Source organism: Alosa alosa, chromosome 21 (assembly GCF_017589495.1).
Source record: "Alosa alosa isolate M-15738 ecotype Scorff River chromosome 21, AALO_Geno_1.1, whole genome shotgun sequence".
Classification (NCBI taxonomy): Eukaryota; Metazoa; Chordata; class Actinopteri; order Clupeiformes; family Clupeidae; genus Alosa; species Alosa alosa.
This window is the reverse complement of record NC_063209.1, coordinates 3,970,744-3,989,322: the sequence shown is the minus strand read 5'-3', so window position 1 is coordinate 3,989,322 and position 18,579 is coordinate 3,970,744. Positions and strand designations below refer to the sequence as shown.

Sequence of the window (18,579 nt, the reverse complement as noted above, 5' to 3'; positions counted from 1 at the left end):
GTTCGTTCGTTCGTTCTTCATATCTTTCTTGTTTCTTTTTTTGCGAGGTTTCTCCTTTCTTTCTTTTGAACCCGAGTGTATAGCTCAAACTATCTTGACGGAACGTGCGTAAGGGGCGTGTATTTGAATGTCTGACAAACGTGCTTTTTGCAGTACGCAACGTCACTCGAATGATACGCAGTGGAGAAGATCCGCAAGCGTAGCTTACCCTGCTCAGTGGAAAGAAGGGTGAAAACACACGCTTGTGGTCACACTTTTCTTTTGCCCCATCCAGCAGAACAACGTGACAAAAACGCACGAATACGGGTAAGGATCTTCTATGCGCTGGGTCAGCTGTATAGGTATTTGATAAAGCCTTTGTTTATCGGGATGGCAGGCGGACTAGTTCGCCAAAAAGTGTCTCTCGGTTTTTGAAGCTGAATGTATCGCGTATGGCGCTCTTCACACTAAGAGCGGGTAAAATCGACTCCCACTGCCCACTCAACGTGAAATATTGAGGAATGAATGGGAATCTCTTGTACAACAACCAAGCTATTTGGGAGAGTCCACTTTTAACAACACCGTGTTGGCCTTGTATCCTTTACCGAGGGCCTCAGGGGGCTGTTCGGGGATGGATGTAGCGAGGTCCCCAATGAATCGGAGACGGCGCACCCCCTTTTCATTTAAAATGAGCATGAGAATTAGTTATCTGCCTTGAGTGAGACACTTGCGATTTTATATCAATTAATATTACCGTCACATTTCTTTAGTAGACATTGGTTTCCGACATTTTGTCAACTTAACGCATGGTCATACTTATCTTATAGCTTAAGTGAAACGGCAAATATTTTTCATGCACTTTAAGCATGTTGTTTACTTGGCTACAGCCTTTGCACGTTATGTGTCGCGTTGCTAGCGGCAGTGCTGCCCGCCAGAGCTAAGTTCCTGTGTAATCATGGCAGCTACGTCTGGTCAAGGCGTTGTAGCGTTAGCTACTGTAGCACACTTATCTGTCGTTACTTCGTTCCAGGGCGGTAAGTCTTAAAGAGCATATATATTTTACTGAGGATACATTTTGTTACTACTTGTTTACGTTTACTGATGACAGCAAGTCGCCTAATGGTTGTACATTAGATAACTTCGAACACAATGTTCCTTGCACTGAAACGTTGCACATCTACAAACCATGGCATAGTTTGTTAAAATATGAATTACTTTTTTACGAAATCCTAGCTTTAGATTTAAAGTAATTCAATCATAAAGTCATTTATAGTCAGGCATATAGGCCAATGTTTTCCCTCATGCTTTCTTAACCCCCTTCCACCTTAAGGAGAATGCATTAACAATGCATAATTTGTGGACTATAGCATATTAACACATGGCATTATCTGTTCTGAATGGAACTATGACTTGGACAACTTGCTTATCGTGTCCTTTTTCTGTCGGCGACCAACATGCCCTCACCTATTAAGACACGGCTATGCATAATAACTCTAGGGCCTATCAGTTAAAGTAGTAACAACACATGTTTGGAAAGTTCATTAACACGAGGGTCTGTTGATAATTTCTTCTGTCCAGTGCTGAGCCACAGGGGTCTGCCATATATCCATGACTCATCCATGTAGGTCAGGAAGGCATCATCACTGACTGTTTTCTCTCTCAGCCAAACAAATCAGAAGATCCTTAAAAAATGTTTTTGGGAAGGCATCATCACTGACTGTTTTCTCTCTCAGCCAAACAAATCAGAAGATCCTTAAAAAATGTTTTTGATGACAGTCAAGATGAGGTCCTAAGAATATTACAGGATTCTACTATATGATTAGAATAAAGGTGATGACTATAGGTTGTTAAGCTATTTTTGCATATTTTCTTGCTATAAAGCTGTGGTTGTTTTAGGCCTAAAATGATATGGAAAAATATAGTGAGGTTGATATGTTATACTTCATGTTGATATTTAATATTTCAAATGTAGTTTGTAACATAGATGTGCTTTTTCTGTAATCTTTTTTTCCCCTTTTCAGTTATATTTTCCATAACATTCAGCCAGACAGAGGAGAGGAGAGAGTGAGAGAAAGACTTGCCATGTCAGGTCAAAGGAAAGGACCAGCAGCACGGCTGCGAAAATGTGCCTTTTGTAGAACCAACCGAGACAAGGAGTGTGGACAACTAATGGTGTCGGACAACCAGAAGGTGGCAGCCCACCACAAGTGCATGGTGAGGAGCAAGCAGCCAGGAAGGCTTGTTTTTGGTGGGAACAACCAGTGGGTAAACTGACATACAGGGAGCTCAGAGAAATGGTTTGCAATGTGTAAAGCCTATCTTGTCCTATGCCTCTCTGCTCTTAGCTTTTCTCATCGGCACTGGTGACGTCTCACTCCGAAAGTGAAAACATTGGGGGATTTTCCGTGGAGGATGTGAAGAAGGAGATAAAGAGAGGCAACAAACTGGTGAGTGACAGAGGCCCAATTCATCATTAGGGACTGAAGTCAGAATGTACTCCCAAGTCATCTTCCAGTCCAGAGCATACTGTAGTCTTTCACAGAGCAGCATATTGTAGTCTTTTACAGATAGTACACCACATAATTTCTGTTTTCCTTGCAAGGGCTTACCTTGACCATACATGGCATTTCTCGTTAATTTTCCAGACTTTGTTTGGTTAACCCTTTAGAATAAACTCTTTGCAAAACTACAGGTGCTTGGGTGCCAGTATTTATAGTAGATGTCAGCTCTCATGTATACCTTCATTCACATTACTCACACTGTACATTAGAGGTGGGACAAATGATCAAATATCAAAATATTATATCGGCAGAGGCTTGTGCTACGTTCAATACACTACATATGTTGTTGATCAGATCTTAAATGGCTACAGCAACAAAAAGGAATGACCGAAGAATTTGTTGGTAGAAAACCCATCATGAGTGGGTCTGGGACATCAGACAGTACTGTACTAGCCTTCTGGACGTGTCGTGGACCTAATTTAATGAAACACCAATGAAGGAAGGTCCCTGCTTGATAACCTCAGTGAAATCACGAAGGCTGCTCTGTTGGTGATGCTGTTTTTTGGTTGGACATTCAATCTACTGGCAGCGCATGTGGTACCTTGAAGGAGGGCTATTACGGATCCTGGGTACCAAATGCGACGGGCTTGCGACTGCAGCCAGCCAACTATGCATTGTTGCATCCTGCGTCATTTTGTGTAATGTTAAATAGGCTTGATTGTTGATTGGCCACTGTGTGAAATCCCCTACCTACAGCACAAGGAATCTCTTGTGTATCTGAAATAACTAGCACCAAATATTAATACTTTTACTATAATGTGCAAGTGGTCTGAACGTTTAAATGGGCCAATTTGATGTACTAGTAACTGGTTCATGACTTCTTGTGGTGGTGAGTATCAAATAAATGAGAATAAACTTGCGTTGAAGAAACTGACAGGGACAAAATCGGGTACAGTGCAAAAACTTTACATCAAATATGTTGTATGTTGCTGTTTTGTAATATTATCATTATTGTAGCCCGCGTATCGTGACCGTATTGTTTTGTGAGTTACTCTGTAATTCCCACCCCTTCTTTTCATATTTATATAATCTGTTTGTTAAATGCCCTCCAATCCTCAGATGTGTTCCCACTGCCACCGACCGGGTGCCACCATAGGTTGTGATGTTAAAACATGCCGGCGGACCTACCACTACTACTGCGCCCTGTGGGATAAGGCTCAGACCAAGGAGAACCCTTCCCAGGGCATCTACCTGTGAGTGCTTGGACTTCGATATTGTTATGCTGATATATGACCAGTACAGTGATACTAATGGCACTCTCTTTCCTCAATATCTCAATGCAGTGTCTACTGTCGCAAACACCGGGATGCCATCCAGGATGCCAGTGATGGTAATTTCTCTAAAGCTAAGCTTTCAGAAATCCATACACATCCATCTAGATGTCTTTGCTGCAGAGCACTTTTTAGCAAGGGCCAAAATGTAAGGTGCTGCTGGTAGTGTGGTGAGAGAGAGAAAGAGAGAAAGGCAAGAGTCCATTAGAAAGATGCAAGTTGCCAAGCAGGTCGCTGAGAATGGTTTCTTGTGTGTAAGGAAAACCCCCATTTAAAGACACTACCGTGGCTAGAGTAGAAAGTGCACAAAGCCAATGCGTACGTTTGGCCAGGTGTGTTGAAGTGTTGGACAAATGGCCAGGTGTGTTAAAGCGTGGGACAAAAGGTCAGGTGTGTTGAAGCGTGGGAGAAGGATTGAATGTCCACTCTGGCTGAGATTCTTCTGATCTGTCTGGAAGATCAGTGGATCAAGTGGTTTCTGGGAACACCATGATATCAACTAGCTATGATTACAATCTTAGAAAAATATTGAAGGAAGACTGTCTTGGAGATGCACAAACCTTGTTTTTATAAATGAATTGGAAATATAGTAGATATGACAATCTGGTCAATGGATGTGCTTGAGGCTGAAATGTGTCAGTTGCTGTGCACAACTGATCAGAGAGAAATAGTCTGACTAGTGGGAAGAACCATAAGAATGAAAGAATTATAGCAGTTTCAAGTGGTGTTAGAAGCAGGTTGATGTTCTTGCTAAGCCTATCTGGTCTTTGTGATTCAGGTTTGACAGGTGCCCCTATCTGCTACTGTGCACTGTTGTGGTCTTGTGCTGTACATCCTAAGGCTCTACCCAACTCTTCCCTGTGTGTGTTTGGTAACAGATGAGCAGGGAGCGGAGGCCAACGATTCAGACTCGTCCCCGCCAAGGAGTAGGGGCCGGGGACGTTTTGAGAAGGGCCGAATCAAAGGGGTCTCCAGGGGCCAATCAGATGATACTCGCTCAACTTCCTCCCAAGGCATGGATGACACAGAGAGTTCTTCACATGTAAGAAACGCCCATCCCAAGCTCCACACACTTTCTTTTCCAGGTTATTTAATGTATTTGGAACAAACCTGGGGCCCGTTGCACAAAACTAGGATAAGGGATTAAGCCGGGATATCTTGGTTATCCTGGCTCAATTTATTCGTGATCCGGTTGCACAAAAGCGGAATAGGGGGCAGTAGGATATGTTATGGTATAAGTTACCATGGAGATATATTCTGTGGAGCTAGCCTGCTCCAGACCAGGCTAAGTTCCAGGTTCTATTTAATCTCATCCCTTATCTCAGTCAACAGTCACCACAAACGGAAACCAATAGTTATTCCACTGCCCACTACACATTGTTATTACATATAACTAGACCCACTGTCATTATTTAAGCGTTTGTGATCATTAATTTCAATCATTTTGGATAAATGATGATTTTTAGATGATGTTGCAATCATTAGATAATTAGATAGTTTCCCATATACTACAAGGCTATATATAAAATGACGGAATATTAGGGCCACAGAGAAAAAAAATCCAAATTCCTCTGCCACTGCAGGACATATTTAACATATTTAAAGCACGCATATTAACTAATTTAATAAATATTGGTCCTTTACCAGCTGACTGCTGTCGTCATGAGGGAAGATTGCTTTGCTTTAGATAGATAGATAGATAGATACTTTATTGATCCCCAAGGGGAAATTCAAGGGTCTCAGTAGCATACAGACATCACACACAACATGCACTTACAGCAGAAATGGTAAACATAAGTGTAAGTATAAATATATAACTAAACTCCACTGTACAATAAAGACAGTAGAAGATAGTCTAATAGTCTAATCTGATAGTCTAAGAAAGTCCAATGTGCTTGAGGGTGATCAAGCATAAGACGCTTGTAGTGACAGGGCCGGGACTGGTAAGGTGCTAAAGGGAGTGAGTGTCATGGTGAAGGTGCAAAAAGTAGTCCAACATTAGTCCAACAGTGCAAGAGTAAGGTCTAGAGACCAGCATAAATAATATGGACAAATAGGAGAGTAAAGTATAATGTAGACAAGGTAAAATAAAAAACTATTTCAGTGCAAGAACAGGTTGAGGTAATAGGGTTATAGCCATTCATTCAGTATTGTAGCAGAAGCCTGACCGCAGCCATTGATCATGTGTGCTAATATAGCATGAAAATAAGTGTAGCAGTAAAACAGTAGTGAAACTTTATCACTGTGGTGGTGTTGTCTTTCGTTTTAATTATGTCTTTTACCTACTCGCCATTCCAGGATGTCTTGATCCTTCTTTTGTGCAATGGGCCTCTGGACTGAAATGGGTAGATATAGTACAATTCCCCATAAGTATAAGTATACTGTATATACTCTTTTGATCCCGTGAGGAAAATTGGTCTCTGCATTTATCCCAATCCGTGAATTAGTGAAACACACTCAGCACACAGTGAACACACATTGAGGTGAAGCACACACTAATCCTGACGCAGTGGATATGCCTGCTACAGCGGCGCTCAGGGAGCAGTGAGGGGTTAGGTGCCCTGCTCAAGAGCACTTCAGCTGTTCCTACTGGTCGGGGTTCGAACCGGCGACCCTCCAATTACAAGTCCGAAGCGCTAACCAGTAGGCCACAGCTGCCTCCATACAACAGAGCAACCCAATACAAGTGTAGAAAATATGATTTAGAAAGATGAATTACATTTCAAATGGTGGTACTGTGCAGAGTTGTTTATGAGATCTGTATTTTGTTTGACGTCTGTAGTCAATTGCAAATGTTCCACATTTGATTTCTTTCCTGGTCTTCACGTGTTCTTGCAATCAGTGCTTTTACTTAGGCAAACCACAGGATACTGCACCCAGAAACGCCTCCAATTTTGTGTGCATGTGTGTGCTTGTCTGTCAGCGAGACCGGTCTCCTCTGAGAAGCAGCCCCAGTGATACAGGGCTTCGCTGTGGTTTCTGTCATGATGGAGAGGAAGAGAACGAGACACGTGGTGTGCTCCATGCCGACAACGCCAAAAAGGTGGCAGCTCACTATAAATGCATGGTGAGTTATTTGCTTAGATAGTAGTAATAGTTTGAGGTGGAGGCTTTAGACTGCCTTTCAAAATGCCTCCCTTTCTTATGATGCTCTACAGTATATGATACACTGTACACAACACAAAGTTATTAGAGTTATCCTTAGTCAGAATGATTGATAAAGGCATCCACTTGGCTGAGCTCAGAAAACATTGTAATAGCTTTGAAGTTCAAAGTAATCCTAGCTAAACAAGAGCTGTGATGTGCAAGATTTCTTTTGAGGTTATATGTCAAGATCATTGCATTTATTACACCAAATATTTTCTCTTTGCCCCCAAAAGCTTTTCTCCTCTGGGACAGTTCAGCTCACAACCACATCTCGTGCAGAATTTGGTAACTTTGATGTTAAGACAGTCATCCAAGAAATCAAGAGAGGGAAGAGAATGGTGAGAATTTAGAGAACTCTTGAGAACTTTTCTTCTACAACAGAATTCTACAACAGAATTGTAGGCTTTCCAAAGTGAGGTACCAGTCAGTGCTAATGGTGACATCCCTCAATGAAGACTAATAGTGTGTCTGTGTATTGTAATAGTGCATAAATAGTACATTAGTATATTAATATTGCATTAATAGTGTATTGTCTTCTGCCAGAAATGCACTCTCTGCACTCAACTTGGTGCCACCATCGGCTGTGAGATTAAAGCTTGTGTGAAGACCTACCATTATCACTGTGGCCTGCAGGACAAGGCCAAATACATTGAAAACATGGCCAGAGGAATTTACAAGTAAGCAAACATAACTCCATTTTGTTGTGCAATACAGGAACTGAAAGATATTTTGACACAAAGAAGAGCTTATAAGCGGTGATTAAATTATGTGAGCAGTATATTGGAGCTTTGTCACATTCAAATAAGCTTTTCTTTCTTTAAACTGAAAACATTCATAGTGTTATTATTTCTTTCAAGCTGATGTTGTTGTACTTCACAGGCTATACTGTAAGAACCACAGTGGCAACGAGGAGCGCGATGAGGAGGACGAGGAGCGGGAGAGCCGCAGCAGAGAGAGGGCTGCAGGCCTGCCCTCACAAGTCAACGGCAACTAGGTGAGACGCGCCCCTTCGCCCACGACCGCTGGCGGAATAAAGTATTCTGGAAATACAGTATAATGAACTAAATGAGTATGGCGTAGTTTAGGGTGTGATGCTGCCATGTTACTTTAATCTCAATGACCGGGGGGAGCAAAACGTGCTGAGCTCATACTGTGCAGTGCATTACCGTCTTGCTAATAAGTCAGCTATACACAACTATATACAATATTTGTCTTGTAAAACTACTTTGTGTTTCATCAGTAATTGTAATGTCCTTTTTCACAGATAGAGCTTGAGAGCAAAATTACAAGACCCATTAGGAGCTACAAGATGGAGAAACGATATTTTTATATGGTGTTGTACTCACAAACTATCAGGGCCAGCTCTCTCAATATCTTAAAGTTTCCTATTTCTTCTCTTTGATGCATACTTCTTCCCCATTTGTGGACAACAACCACCTTCTATTCGCATGTGCAGATAAGCACACCGACACATTACAAACATCTCTTCTGCTCAAGACAAACTCCTGGGATCTAGAGGACAGATGGCCACAGGAGACAGACAGTAGCAGAGACTAAAAAAAGAACTCCAAAACTGACCAGACACATGAACGTGAATACAAGTTCTGCGTATGATGAGACTGGACAAGAAAGCATTGTCTCTCAATGCAGCCGAATGTACTGTTCTACAATCTCTTCCTTGTGATCTACCATACAGTAGTTCTACTGGATATATTTGATTGAGGCTGCCTTCTCATTTTTATTAATTTTCTCTTCCAAATCTTGAACTTTAATAACTCTGTTGCTGTAATTTTTCTGTCGATATGATTCTTTTTTTCTTTTGAAACGTGTATTATATTTTACTACCGTATTATAATCATTATTAATATTGCATATCAGTGGCTTCCTTTATAGTCTGAGTCAGGATTAAACAACATCTGCTAGCATGCATTTTTATTTACCCACTTGCAAGTCATGTTTCCCCCCCTTTCACTGAAACGGTTCACATTTAAGCTCACATGAAACCTGATTTGCAGGGTACAGCTACTGTGAAATGATGCATTATTTTTGAAAATAGTTTTGAAACTGACCATTGGGTGGCAGCAAACTATTATTTGAGGATGTCAGCCATTTTTCTCAGGCTTCTCATTTATATTATAAATTGTTTAGAAAGTTCTAAAGTATTAAGTTACAATACATGATTAGTTCTTTATCAACATTAGGTAGTAAATGTGCTATTACAAGGTGGAATTACTATTACTATTACAGAATATTTTAATGACATGTTATAATCCTCCTAGATTTACAGTACTAGGAACAGTGGAATTTAGTGTAGGTATGAAATGTGGCAGTACACCCTTTATGTTACACAGACATGGTGTGAACAATTATAATTATATTTAAGTATATAATGACATGGAATTTAATAGAGAGCAGATCTGTAAAGACTTCAATCGTGATGGTGACTGAGGATGTATGTTTTTTCAACATACAGCTTATACAAAATCTTTGTTTCTGAAAGAATGTGAGATGTGGATGCCAAGGTAGTGAGAACACCCACCCCACTGTATACTGGCAGGGTGTGGAATGTCCCAGGTTTGGTGAACATGATATTGGTAAAAATGATGATACTTAGGGCAACTTTTTGAGCAATGTCTCTGGACAACCACATAACGAGTTCCATGTGTTCTGATTGTATGGCCATCATGTGCTATACTGATGATTTAGTTTTTGTTTAGAAATGTTGCCCAATGTCAATTGGAACATGCCAGAACCGCCATACTTTGTGTAGCATTGCTCATAAAATTGCCTTGTATCATCAGTTTTAGAATCTGTCCCTATTGTTAAATAAGCTCTTTGCTTGAACTTCAAATGCTGAGTATATGTCTATCTTTACTTATCATTTTACTGGTATACACGCGCATCCTTCGCATCACAGAAAGGGTGTACATTACAGATTGTCGAGATGGAAAAAACGGTGACCTAGGAAGAAAGAGCATTGTGGGTGGGGACGCTAGATTTCCTCTGCGCTGATTCGTCGCTTGTGCTTGGGCCTCGCCGCCACAGACACTGTTGTACCTGCTTGTTCACATACTGTCAGTGAACGGCACATGAATACCCTCCTGGCGGGAGATATATAGGTAATATTTTATTGGTCGCCGTTTCTTCGACGTCTTCAATTATGGCAACTACCAGTCCATGTGTCGTGGTAAGTGTGTCGATGAATTATGAACAATTCTCGAGTCATTATCTGCACACAACAGAATTGCTAGCTGCTGCATGCTCCTTCCATGTAAAAGGCACGTTAAAAGGAATGTTGACAACCAAAGCAAATGCGACAGTTTCATAGCATAGACAAACGCATAGGGAACGACTTGATTCCATTCAGGGTCTAGTGAGCTTAAATTATATTAGTTTCCTACGATGAGCTGACGCGTTGAAATACAGTTTGCTCCCCAGTACCCCGGAAAAGCGGCGACGGGAAAACACGCGTGCTGTTCTCATGGCACATGATTAGCTAGCTTTCGTCATCAGCAGTTCGCGCATGTTGTTGCTGTTGGCTTTATGGACTGTTTTTGATGGGCAATTGTATTTATTCCTAATACCCTCTCATTGTCTTATCTGCCATTTTATCGTACTGAAACGTAGCCTACATTCTGTCAAGTACAAATGTAATATTTACAGCATGCCCGCATTACCTTCCAAACTAACCATGCTTGATCTCTTTGAAAGAGAGCTTTGTGATACAACAAAATGCCCCTAACAATTCTAGAACACCAAAAATAAACTTAACATGATCTTAACAAATCAACGTAGCAAAATAGTTTCCAATTTTGCCCACGCGTAGCACTACTCCATGCGTAGCACTACACTACTCTAAAAGAAAAGCTCACTGTAAATCTCAATAGCTCTATTTTGGGATAATCCCTGCCCACGTTTGGCCCTCGGGGGTCTTGTGCGGGGGAAATATTCAGAGGCAGCCGACGGTAAAAACTGTTGGGTGACCTGATGTCCCTGCACCATGTTGGCTGTGAACCCAGAGTTATAAACAATGTTACATTTGTATCATTTTGTATCTTCAGTAGGCCTACTTGGAAACAGCTCATTTGCCACATTTGTAACAATGTTTCACTCAAGATGAAATATAGTTTTATTTTTCTGCTTTGCAACTGAGACAAGCTTGTTATATAACCGTTGTTGCAGTCAATAAACCCAAACCCTGTGTGTTGCCTTGAGGAACTCACTAGAGGAGAGTGGTATGAAATGCTTGATTAATGGTGTGATTTGTAAGAAAATGGCAGGTGTCTTATGTGCCCTTGTGCACTAACACACATTACATCTCAAAGAAAGGTTAAATATATACCTCCGTCACTCTTGATACATTTAATATGTGAAATGCAAATATTATGAAGCATGAAAATGTGGACATGCAACAAAACTACATCAGTACAGTAACCAAACCTAAACCAACATGACCAACCAACATTTATGTAACTTCTCAGCTCTTGTGTTTCTTAAGGCTATTTGAGGCATCATCAAAAAGAGGTTCAAGCAGTGTTACTACAGAGCTGAAGTAGTAGGTGTTTAATCTGTTTGGAGTGCAAACTGCACCGGTGGTTGTTCATGCCAGACAGACACACCTGCAGTAGACAGAGCTGGAGTGTTGCATCTCCCCCGAGGCATTGTTCAGCTTTTTTTTCCTTCTCTGTCAGTACCAGATTAAATGTAGCATGTCTGGACCATTGGCACATGTAGGAAACCACTCAATATCTGCTCTTGAGTGTCTTTGAATCACCTCCAGTGGGGAACCAGGTGTGAGCAACCCCCACCAATTGTAGTATTGGCATTAGGGATAGACCATTCAGAACCATCCTAGACCTGTTTGCATTTGACACCTTATTTATTTGCATTAAAAGTGTAGGTAAATGGTAAAGGGTAGGCAACAGTATGGCAAGAGGTTGAGATGATTGTTTTTCAGACCACTTAATCTGGAGTATGTTCCACATGCCCTGTTCTCACTGGAATAACCAAGAAGAAACATATTTTTTCCTAAATGTTTCTGTTTCTTCTCCATGTCTCCTCTAATTCTGTAAATCAAGCCTGAAAGCTGTAGCACCTCTGGGAAATAGAGCATAAGACTCGCCCTAGTCACATGTTCTTACGCTGGAGGGTCAAAAACTAGGGCTGTTTATACCGCTCAGGGAAATCTAATTTAAAGAATAAGGTCCGAGTATTCCTTTTAAGTGGTGTTGAATAAATGTGTGTGTGTGTGTAATCGGGGATGTGAGGGTGACTACCTCTTTCTCATCAGTAAAATGATGCCATAGGATCCTTGTACCCATATAATGTCTGAAGCCCAGTTAAATTAAATTTCTCAGATTGATGGTGAATTTAATCAATGAGTTCTGAAGAAGTATGGGGCTAAAGGCATGAGTTTAGAATAGTTTTTGGCTGTGGCCATTTCCAAATGTTTTGCTTTAAAGCAAGCAGACTAGTGGTGGTAAATGAATGACCTACTGTCCTTCACCTCCTCTCCACTGCCCTGCTTCTTTACCTCTTGTCCCTGTCCTGGAGGCCTAGCATGTTAAGCCATCTAGTTTCATGCTGTGATTGTCATTACTATATTTCAGATCAGTGATGACGAGCAGGGTTATGACCTGGACCTTTTCTGCATACCAAAGCATTATGCCTCTGATCTGGAAAGGGTCTACATCCCACATGGACTCATTCTGGATAGGTGAGTGAGTCTTCACTATAGACCCATGTTAATGTGGCAGGAGGATGAATACACATTTATTTCCAGACCTGTGTGCATCTTGCCAGGAGTCCCCAAATACCGCCTAGCTCTATCTCTGTTTTTGGAGTTTTCTGATTACAGCACACCCACCTTCTAGTGTCAAGGCCTTATTAGATATCCGTGTGTGAAACACTTGAATACAAATCGACTAAGTGACAGAGACAGTGCTGACTGGAGGAGAAAGCTGAGCTGGGGCTTGGCCCCCGCTGACCTGTCCCCTGACTCCCTCTACTCTTGCCAATGCAGGACCGAGCGGCTGGCCAGGGAGATCATGAAGGACATGGGAGGGCACCACATAGTGGCCCTCTGTGTGCTCAAGGGGGGCTACAAGTTCTTCGCCGACCTGCTGGACTACATCAAGGCCCTGAACCGCAACAGTGACCGGTCCATTCCCATGACTGTGGACTTCATCCGGCTTAAAAGTTACTGTGTAAGTGGATCACCCACACTAACTACACCTCACTGAACAGGCGCCACATTTACGGTGTGAGGATGATTATAAACCCAGGATTTTTCTCTGCCCTAAATCGTTATTAATGGAGTGCCTTTTTTCCACCTATGGACATTGGTATTTTGTGGATAATGTAGCATTAACAATTAATAATAATGTAATATGAAATAATTCCATAATATGGTCCTAAAGTTCTCAGTTAATTCTGTGAGCTTTTGAAGATCACTTAAAATGACTTTAATTTGACTTAACTTACTTAATCTTTGAACGTCACACCAACTATTCTTTGGATAATCTGAACATTACTTGTGACAGATTTAGGTCATAATAATGTTCACACATACACCAAGCAAAACAGAATGAAAGTCTTTTTTTTTCCATTATTCTCTTAGAATGACCAATCCACTGGGGAGATTAAGGTGATTGGTGGAGACGATCTGTCCACACTCACAGGGAAGGTAAGCATGATAAAAAAGAAACTTTTAAAATGAAAAACTAGCAAGTCGTGAAGGCCTTCAGCTCATGACTCTGTAAATATATAGATTGTTTCAGTGACCTTAAAACCTAAGGTGATAAACTAACAAACAGGCAAACTGGGACAAGACATAAGATAGGGCAAGAATAAATGTTAAACATTAACAGATGTTGTAGATAACGCAATATTACTAAATCTTTTCCATTTGCCCATGTTTCTACAGAATGTCCTGATTGTCGAGGTATGTATTAAATTCTGGATTGTGCGTATTTATACCTAATTGGTTAACAAATGTCAGGGTCATTTGACTTCACATGCTGTTTTTCTTGAAGGACATTATTGACACTGGGAAGACCATGAAGACGCTGCTGGAACTACTCAAGCAGTACAATCCAAAAATGGTCAAAGTTGCAAGGTAGAGGCAAACTTTTGATGCCACAATTGGCAGGATTTTTCCTGGGGTAGTGATTTCCACCGGTTGAAATTAATTATGAAGTATGAAGGTTCAGTCTGTGCTTTAGCAATAGAATGAGGTTTTCAGGAATTTGGGGTGATACATTTTATTATTACTTCACTGTTCACTTTAATCCATGAATGTTTTGTTTTTACAGTCTATTGGTGAAGCGGACACCAAGGAGTGTTGGCTACAGACCAGACTGTGAGTGGGATTATCTCAACGTTTTCTTAAATAATAGCAATTTAAGATCATTATGCTGCAATTTAAAAAAAAAATTTAGTTCTTAAAAACTATTCAGTTTTAAAAACTATTCAGTCAAAACAATTATCCCTGCAGTGTTGGTGAGTGACCAATCAGTGGTGCTGTGGAGCTTCTTGAATTAAGGTTTTACAGATGACCGCTTCAACAGTGCCATTCATTATCCTCTTGGAAAAGAAGTCAAAGTGGTGTTGTTTTTTCCTTGCCAGTTGTAGGATTTGAAGTTCCTGACAAATTCGTGGTGGGATATGCATTAGACTACAATGAATATTTCAGAGATCTCAATGTAAGTATAAAATCTAAATTTCTAGACTCGCTTTTTAAAAATCAAACCCTAAGCGCTGTGTTACCCGTCTAAGAGACCATTTTCCTACTCTCCCAGTAATCATACTGTCTCTCCGTTTCAGCACATCTGCGTCATCAGTGAAACGGGAAAAGAGAAGTACAAGGCGTGAGGAGTCCAGCACTTCCTCCTGTTGTACAGCCGTCTATCATTTGTTATTATTGATGCTCTTTCATTGTTTTCCTTTTTTCTTTTTTTGTGCTCTTCATTGTGGTGCTGTAGCTCACCACCAGTATGCAGGTTTTCCACTCAGGGGTCAGCGGTGAGGTGCAGAAGAAGAGAGAGAGAGAGAGAGAGAGTGTGTGTGTGTGTGTGTGTGTGCGCGTGTGTGTGTAAAGCTAACAGTACCTCACATTGGCTTTGACCTTTTAGCCCATCCAGTCTGTGGCTGCCATACACACAGTTTAAACCCTCAGCCTAAACCCTAAGCCTTCACTCTTCATTGGTCCTCACAGCCTAGTGCTTTTCAAACGTACACTCGTGAGCATGTGTGCAGTTCTGTCCAGGTGAAAACACAAAACTTCACAGGAAGTATGGGTCACCTTATAATTTATTTCATTGTGACTTTTAGTTTAAATTCATATACATTGCATTTTTTTTATTTTAAGTAGATGTGCACAATTCACCAGACATTTAAAATTATTATATGAACTGTTTATGTATAATTAAGTAAGTATACTGAATCCAGTATACCTCATTTGTACAGTAATTATCACATTTTGAGGGATGTACAAATGGTAATTATAGTTTATTCACAAAACTCACTGAAAACACAATGAAGTGTTTCACTGTAACAGTGGCTTTGTGTTTGATAATGCGTTGACATTTTTATGCTGGTATATGTTAGCTGTTGAGACAACCTTTTAAGGATTTTTTCATGGAAGTGTGTAAGTAAAATACCTGCATTGTGATCATAGTCAATGGTATTGCAATTTCAGTTGCTTGCTTATTCTGCTGAATATGGCTTCATGTTGAGAGATTAGCGGTGGAAAGTTTGTTTCATCTGTCAGACTACAGTACAAAACTGTACATTTCAATTGGTCTTCCTGGAGTGTTTTATTCCAATTCCTGAAAAAGATTGAGCATTTGTTTCATTCAGACTCCACAAGGCCAACCAACAAAATGTTCCTCTGATGCATATGCAATGCTTTTGTTGTTAGATTAGTGATGGATGACCATAGACAACCTGATTTCAGCGTGCAGAGGGCAACATGGAGCATATGGAGATATTTTGCATTATGCCTCTAGTGCAGTGTTTCTCAAAGTGGGGTCCAGGGACCACTGTTGGTCCGCAAGCTGTCCCAAGTGGTCCGTGAGCAGATGTGAGCAACTTGTATGTAAATCCAAACAGTTTTGCAATATGCCTAAGTAAACTTCGCCAGTTTAAATCATATGAATCCTCTGACACAATAAGCAAGGTGCAAAGACAATAAGCAAGGTGGTTCAGTGAGTAGGCCTGTTGTGTAATATACTGCTGAAGTAGATCTACTTTTTTATTTTTAGCTAGGTGGTCCGTGAGTTTTTTTTTTATTGGTTAACTGGTCCTTGGTCTGAAAAAGTTTGAGAAACACTGCTCTAGTGAAACACTGGGTTTTATAGAGCTCTTGAAGGAGAGGATAAGAAACTGATGTATATAGCAGGTGATGGCATGGACAAAACTGCCATGATGGTGATTTGCTTAAGTAAAGAATGGGCATTTGATAAACAAAATATAGGAAATCAGTATTGTTGGGCCTGCCTTTCACAATGATAAAATGTGAGGAATAACCTTCAGAGAGCCCAATAAAAAATTTGCCATCCATGACAAAAACGGACATTTACCGACCTAAATTAAATGACGGGCAAAGTCAAGCACCAAGCTCTGTCTCTCGTGCATGAAGTAAAGCTATTGTGTAGAATGTGGGAGTGTAGAGCTCACCCATCAGTGTTTGCCTGTAGGGTATTACTGTATTAAATTGGCAAAAATATTTTTCCTTAGTTTAAGTTGGACTTGAGACTGCATGTTGATTGGAATTTCAATTAGGGCCTCATAGTTACCGTATTTTCCGGACTGTAAGTCGCACCGGAGTATAAGTCGCACCAGTCAAAAAATGTGTCATGAAGAGGAAAAAAACATATATATAAATATAAAGAGTCGCAGGACCAGCCAAACTGAAAAAAAGTCTGACTTATAGTCCGGAAAATACGGTAATATTGAAAGCAAACCCGTCATAACTGAGATGTAAGACCCTTTATTAGTAGACATTAATAGAGTAATCATTGTTGTCTTGCTATTGATTCCAATTGAAACCCATGTGACCATTGTCTGCAAAAATACAAATTCCTGCCACATCATCAAAGTTGCAACAACTAAGAGAAGGTGTGGCATTTGTAATCTACTGAAATGTGAGAATGCATTTGAAGATGAAAAACATTTTCACATGCAGTGTGCAGTAGCAGTGAGTTGGGAAAGCTTCCATTGTGGTGCTGCTACTCTTAATCTCTTAAAGGTGAAAGTGAAGAGCCATCAAAGTCTAACTTTGACTTTTAAAAATGCAACATGTACTTGTTCTCTACAAATAGTACTGAAATGTGGACACCTGCTTCTGAAATAGCATTCCCAACATATCCTTGAAGTAAAGTTTCCAAAGATCATACTTTTAGTACTTCAGCAGATAATTCAGCAGATACAGAACATGAGCAATCTGTTGATAACTCTACACTTTGATCTATAACTTTAACTCTTTAATGCCAAATAAAGTGCACATCTTGATGCCTCTAATGCAATTTTGTGCTGGACATACATATGATGCTTGTGTTAAAAAGGTGTTTGCATACAAATCTACATGCGTCTGTGGATATTGTTGCTGAACATATAAACGGTATGACTGACGATAACTGGTTTTAAATTTATGCTTAGAAAGAAGGTTTGTGGTGCCTTATCAATGTTGGTTATGATCATGGTAGAGTGATGACCAGTTGCGCATAAACCTTTTTGTATTTACTTAACAACCATCCAATTTTGTTTGTTTTATTTTGGTTATTTACCACAAAGTTAACTGGGAATTGGCTGTTGAATTTATTGTTTAAGTAATGGTTTGACAAAATTACAGCCTGTGTGGAAATGAACATCCCACCCCCTCCTAAATAAGCAGGGACTTACAGCCTTGTAAGATACTCTTTGGACTGTATGATCAGAAATAATCAATAGAGCTGAATATATTCCCTATGACTGAGATATAGGATGTTTGTCTAGATCCACTCTTAGCTTTGCATTGAATCAGTAAAAACAACCATTTCATAATAGGACTGCACCTGTCCCATAAGCTATATGGCAATATGTAATCGTGGAGTTTTGTTTTGCTTGTCTTAAGGTCCACAAAAACTCATCTCCATCTATATCCTCTGAAATCTGTCTAAAAATTAGTTGATTTAGTCAGGGTGAGAAAACATGTTATATAGACTATGAATGCCATTTGGAACAGACAGCCCCTGTAATATTTACTGGGATATTCTGTGAACTTGAACAGTTGTGACACACCAAGTACAGAATCATGGTGTTTCAATATTAGACCACTAGTGCACGAATAAACAATATCAGAGCTTCGGTTGTGCTTCTGTCTGTTATGTGTCAACTGTTCATATAAATTAAATGACTGGTGTCTATTGTGCTGATTTCAAATCACAAAGAGTTTAATTACAATAGCCATATGTTGTTTATTTCTCAATCAAATATACATCCTACTACACATCTTCATAATATGTTTGCAGTCCGTGCTTGTTGACATTGATAGGTCTGACTGGAGCAGAACAGTAACACTGGATAACAGACTAAACTCAACTCCAGTATTTACGTGCTGCTACAGCACAACCCATGAGGAA

The 18,579-nt window shown here is 40.3% G+C and overlaps 2 protein-coding genes across 2 annotated transcripts; both read left to right on the top strand.

Annotated features, from left to right (window-relative positions):
- Positions 1–162: 162 nt before the first annotated feature.
- phf6 (PHD finger protein 6) lies at positions 163–8,897 on the top strand. The gene is made up of 11 exons (XM_048232345.1): positions 163–306; positions 2,001–2,193; positions 2,325–2,426; positions 3,600–3,733; positions 3,824–3,870; positions 4,690–4,853; positions 6,735–6,878; positions 7,192–7,296; positions 7,502–7,635; positions 7,838–7,952; positions 8,223–8,897. Exons 2-10 carry the CDS (start codon positions 2,062–2,064, stop codon positions 7,950–7,952), a joined length of 1,077 nt encoding a protein of 358 aa, XP_048088302.1. The 5' UTR covers positions 163–306; positions 2,001–2,061; the 3' UTR covers positions 8,223–8,897.
- Positions 8,898–9,802: 905 nt separating this feature from the next.
- On the top strand, positions 9,803–18,304 carry hprt1 (hypoxanthine phosphoribosyltransferase 1). The gene is made up of 9 exons (XM_048232348.1): positions 9,803–10,145; positions 12,568–12,674; positions 12,981–13,164; positions 13,578–13,643; positions 13,884–13,901; positions 13,993–14,075; positions 14,272–14,318; positions 14,585–14,661; positions 14,783–18,304. Exons 1-9 carry the CDS (start codon positions 10,119–10,121, stop codon positions 14,828–14,830), a joined length of 657 nt encoding a protein of 218 aa, XP_048088305.1. The 5' UTR covers positions 9,803–10,118; the 3' UTR covers positions 14,831–18,304.
- The last annotated feature ends 275 nt before the right edge of the window (positions 18,305–18,579 follow it).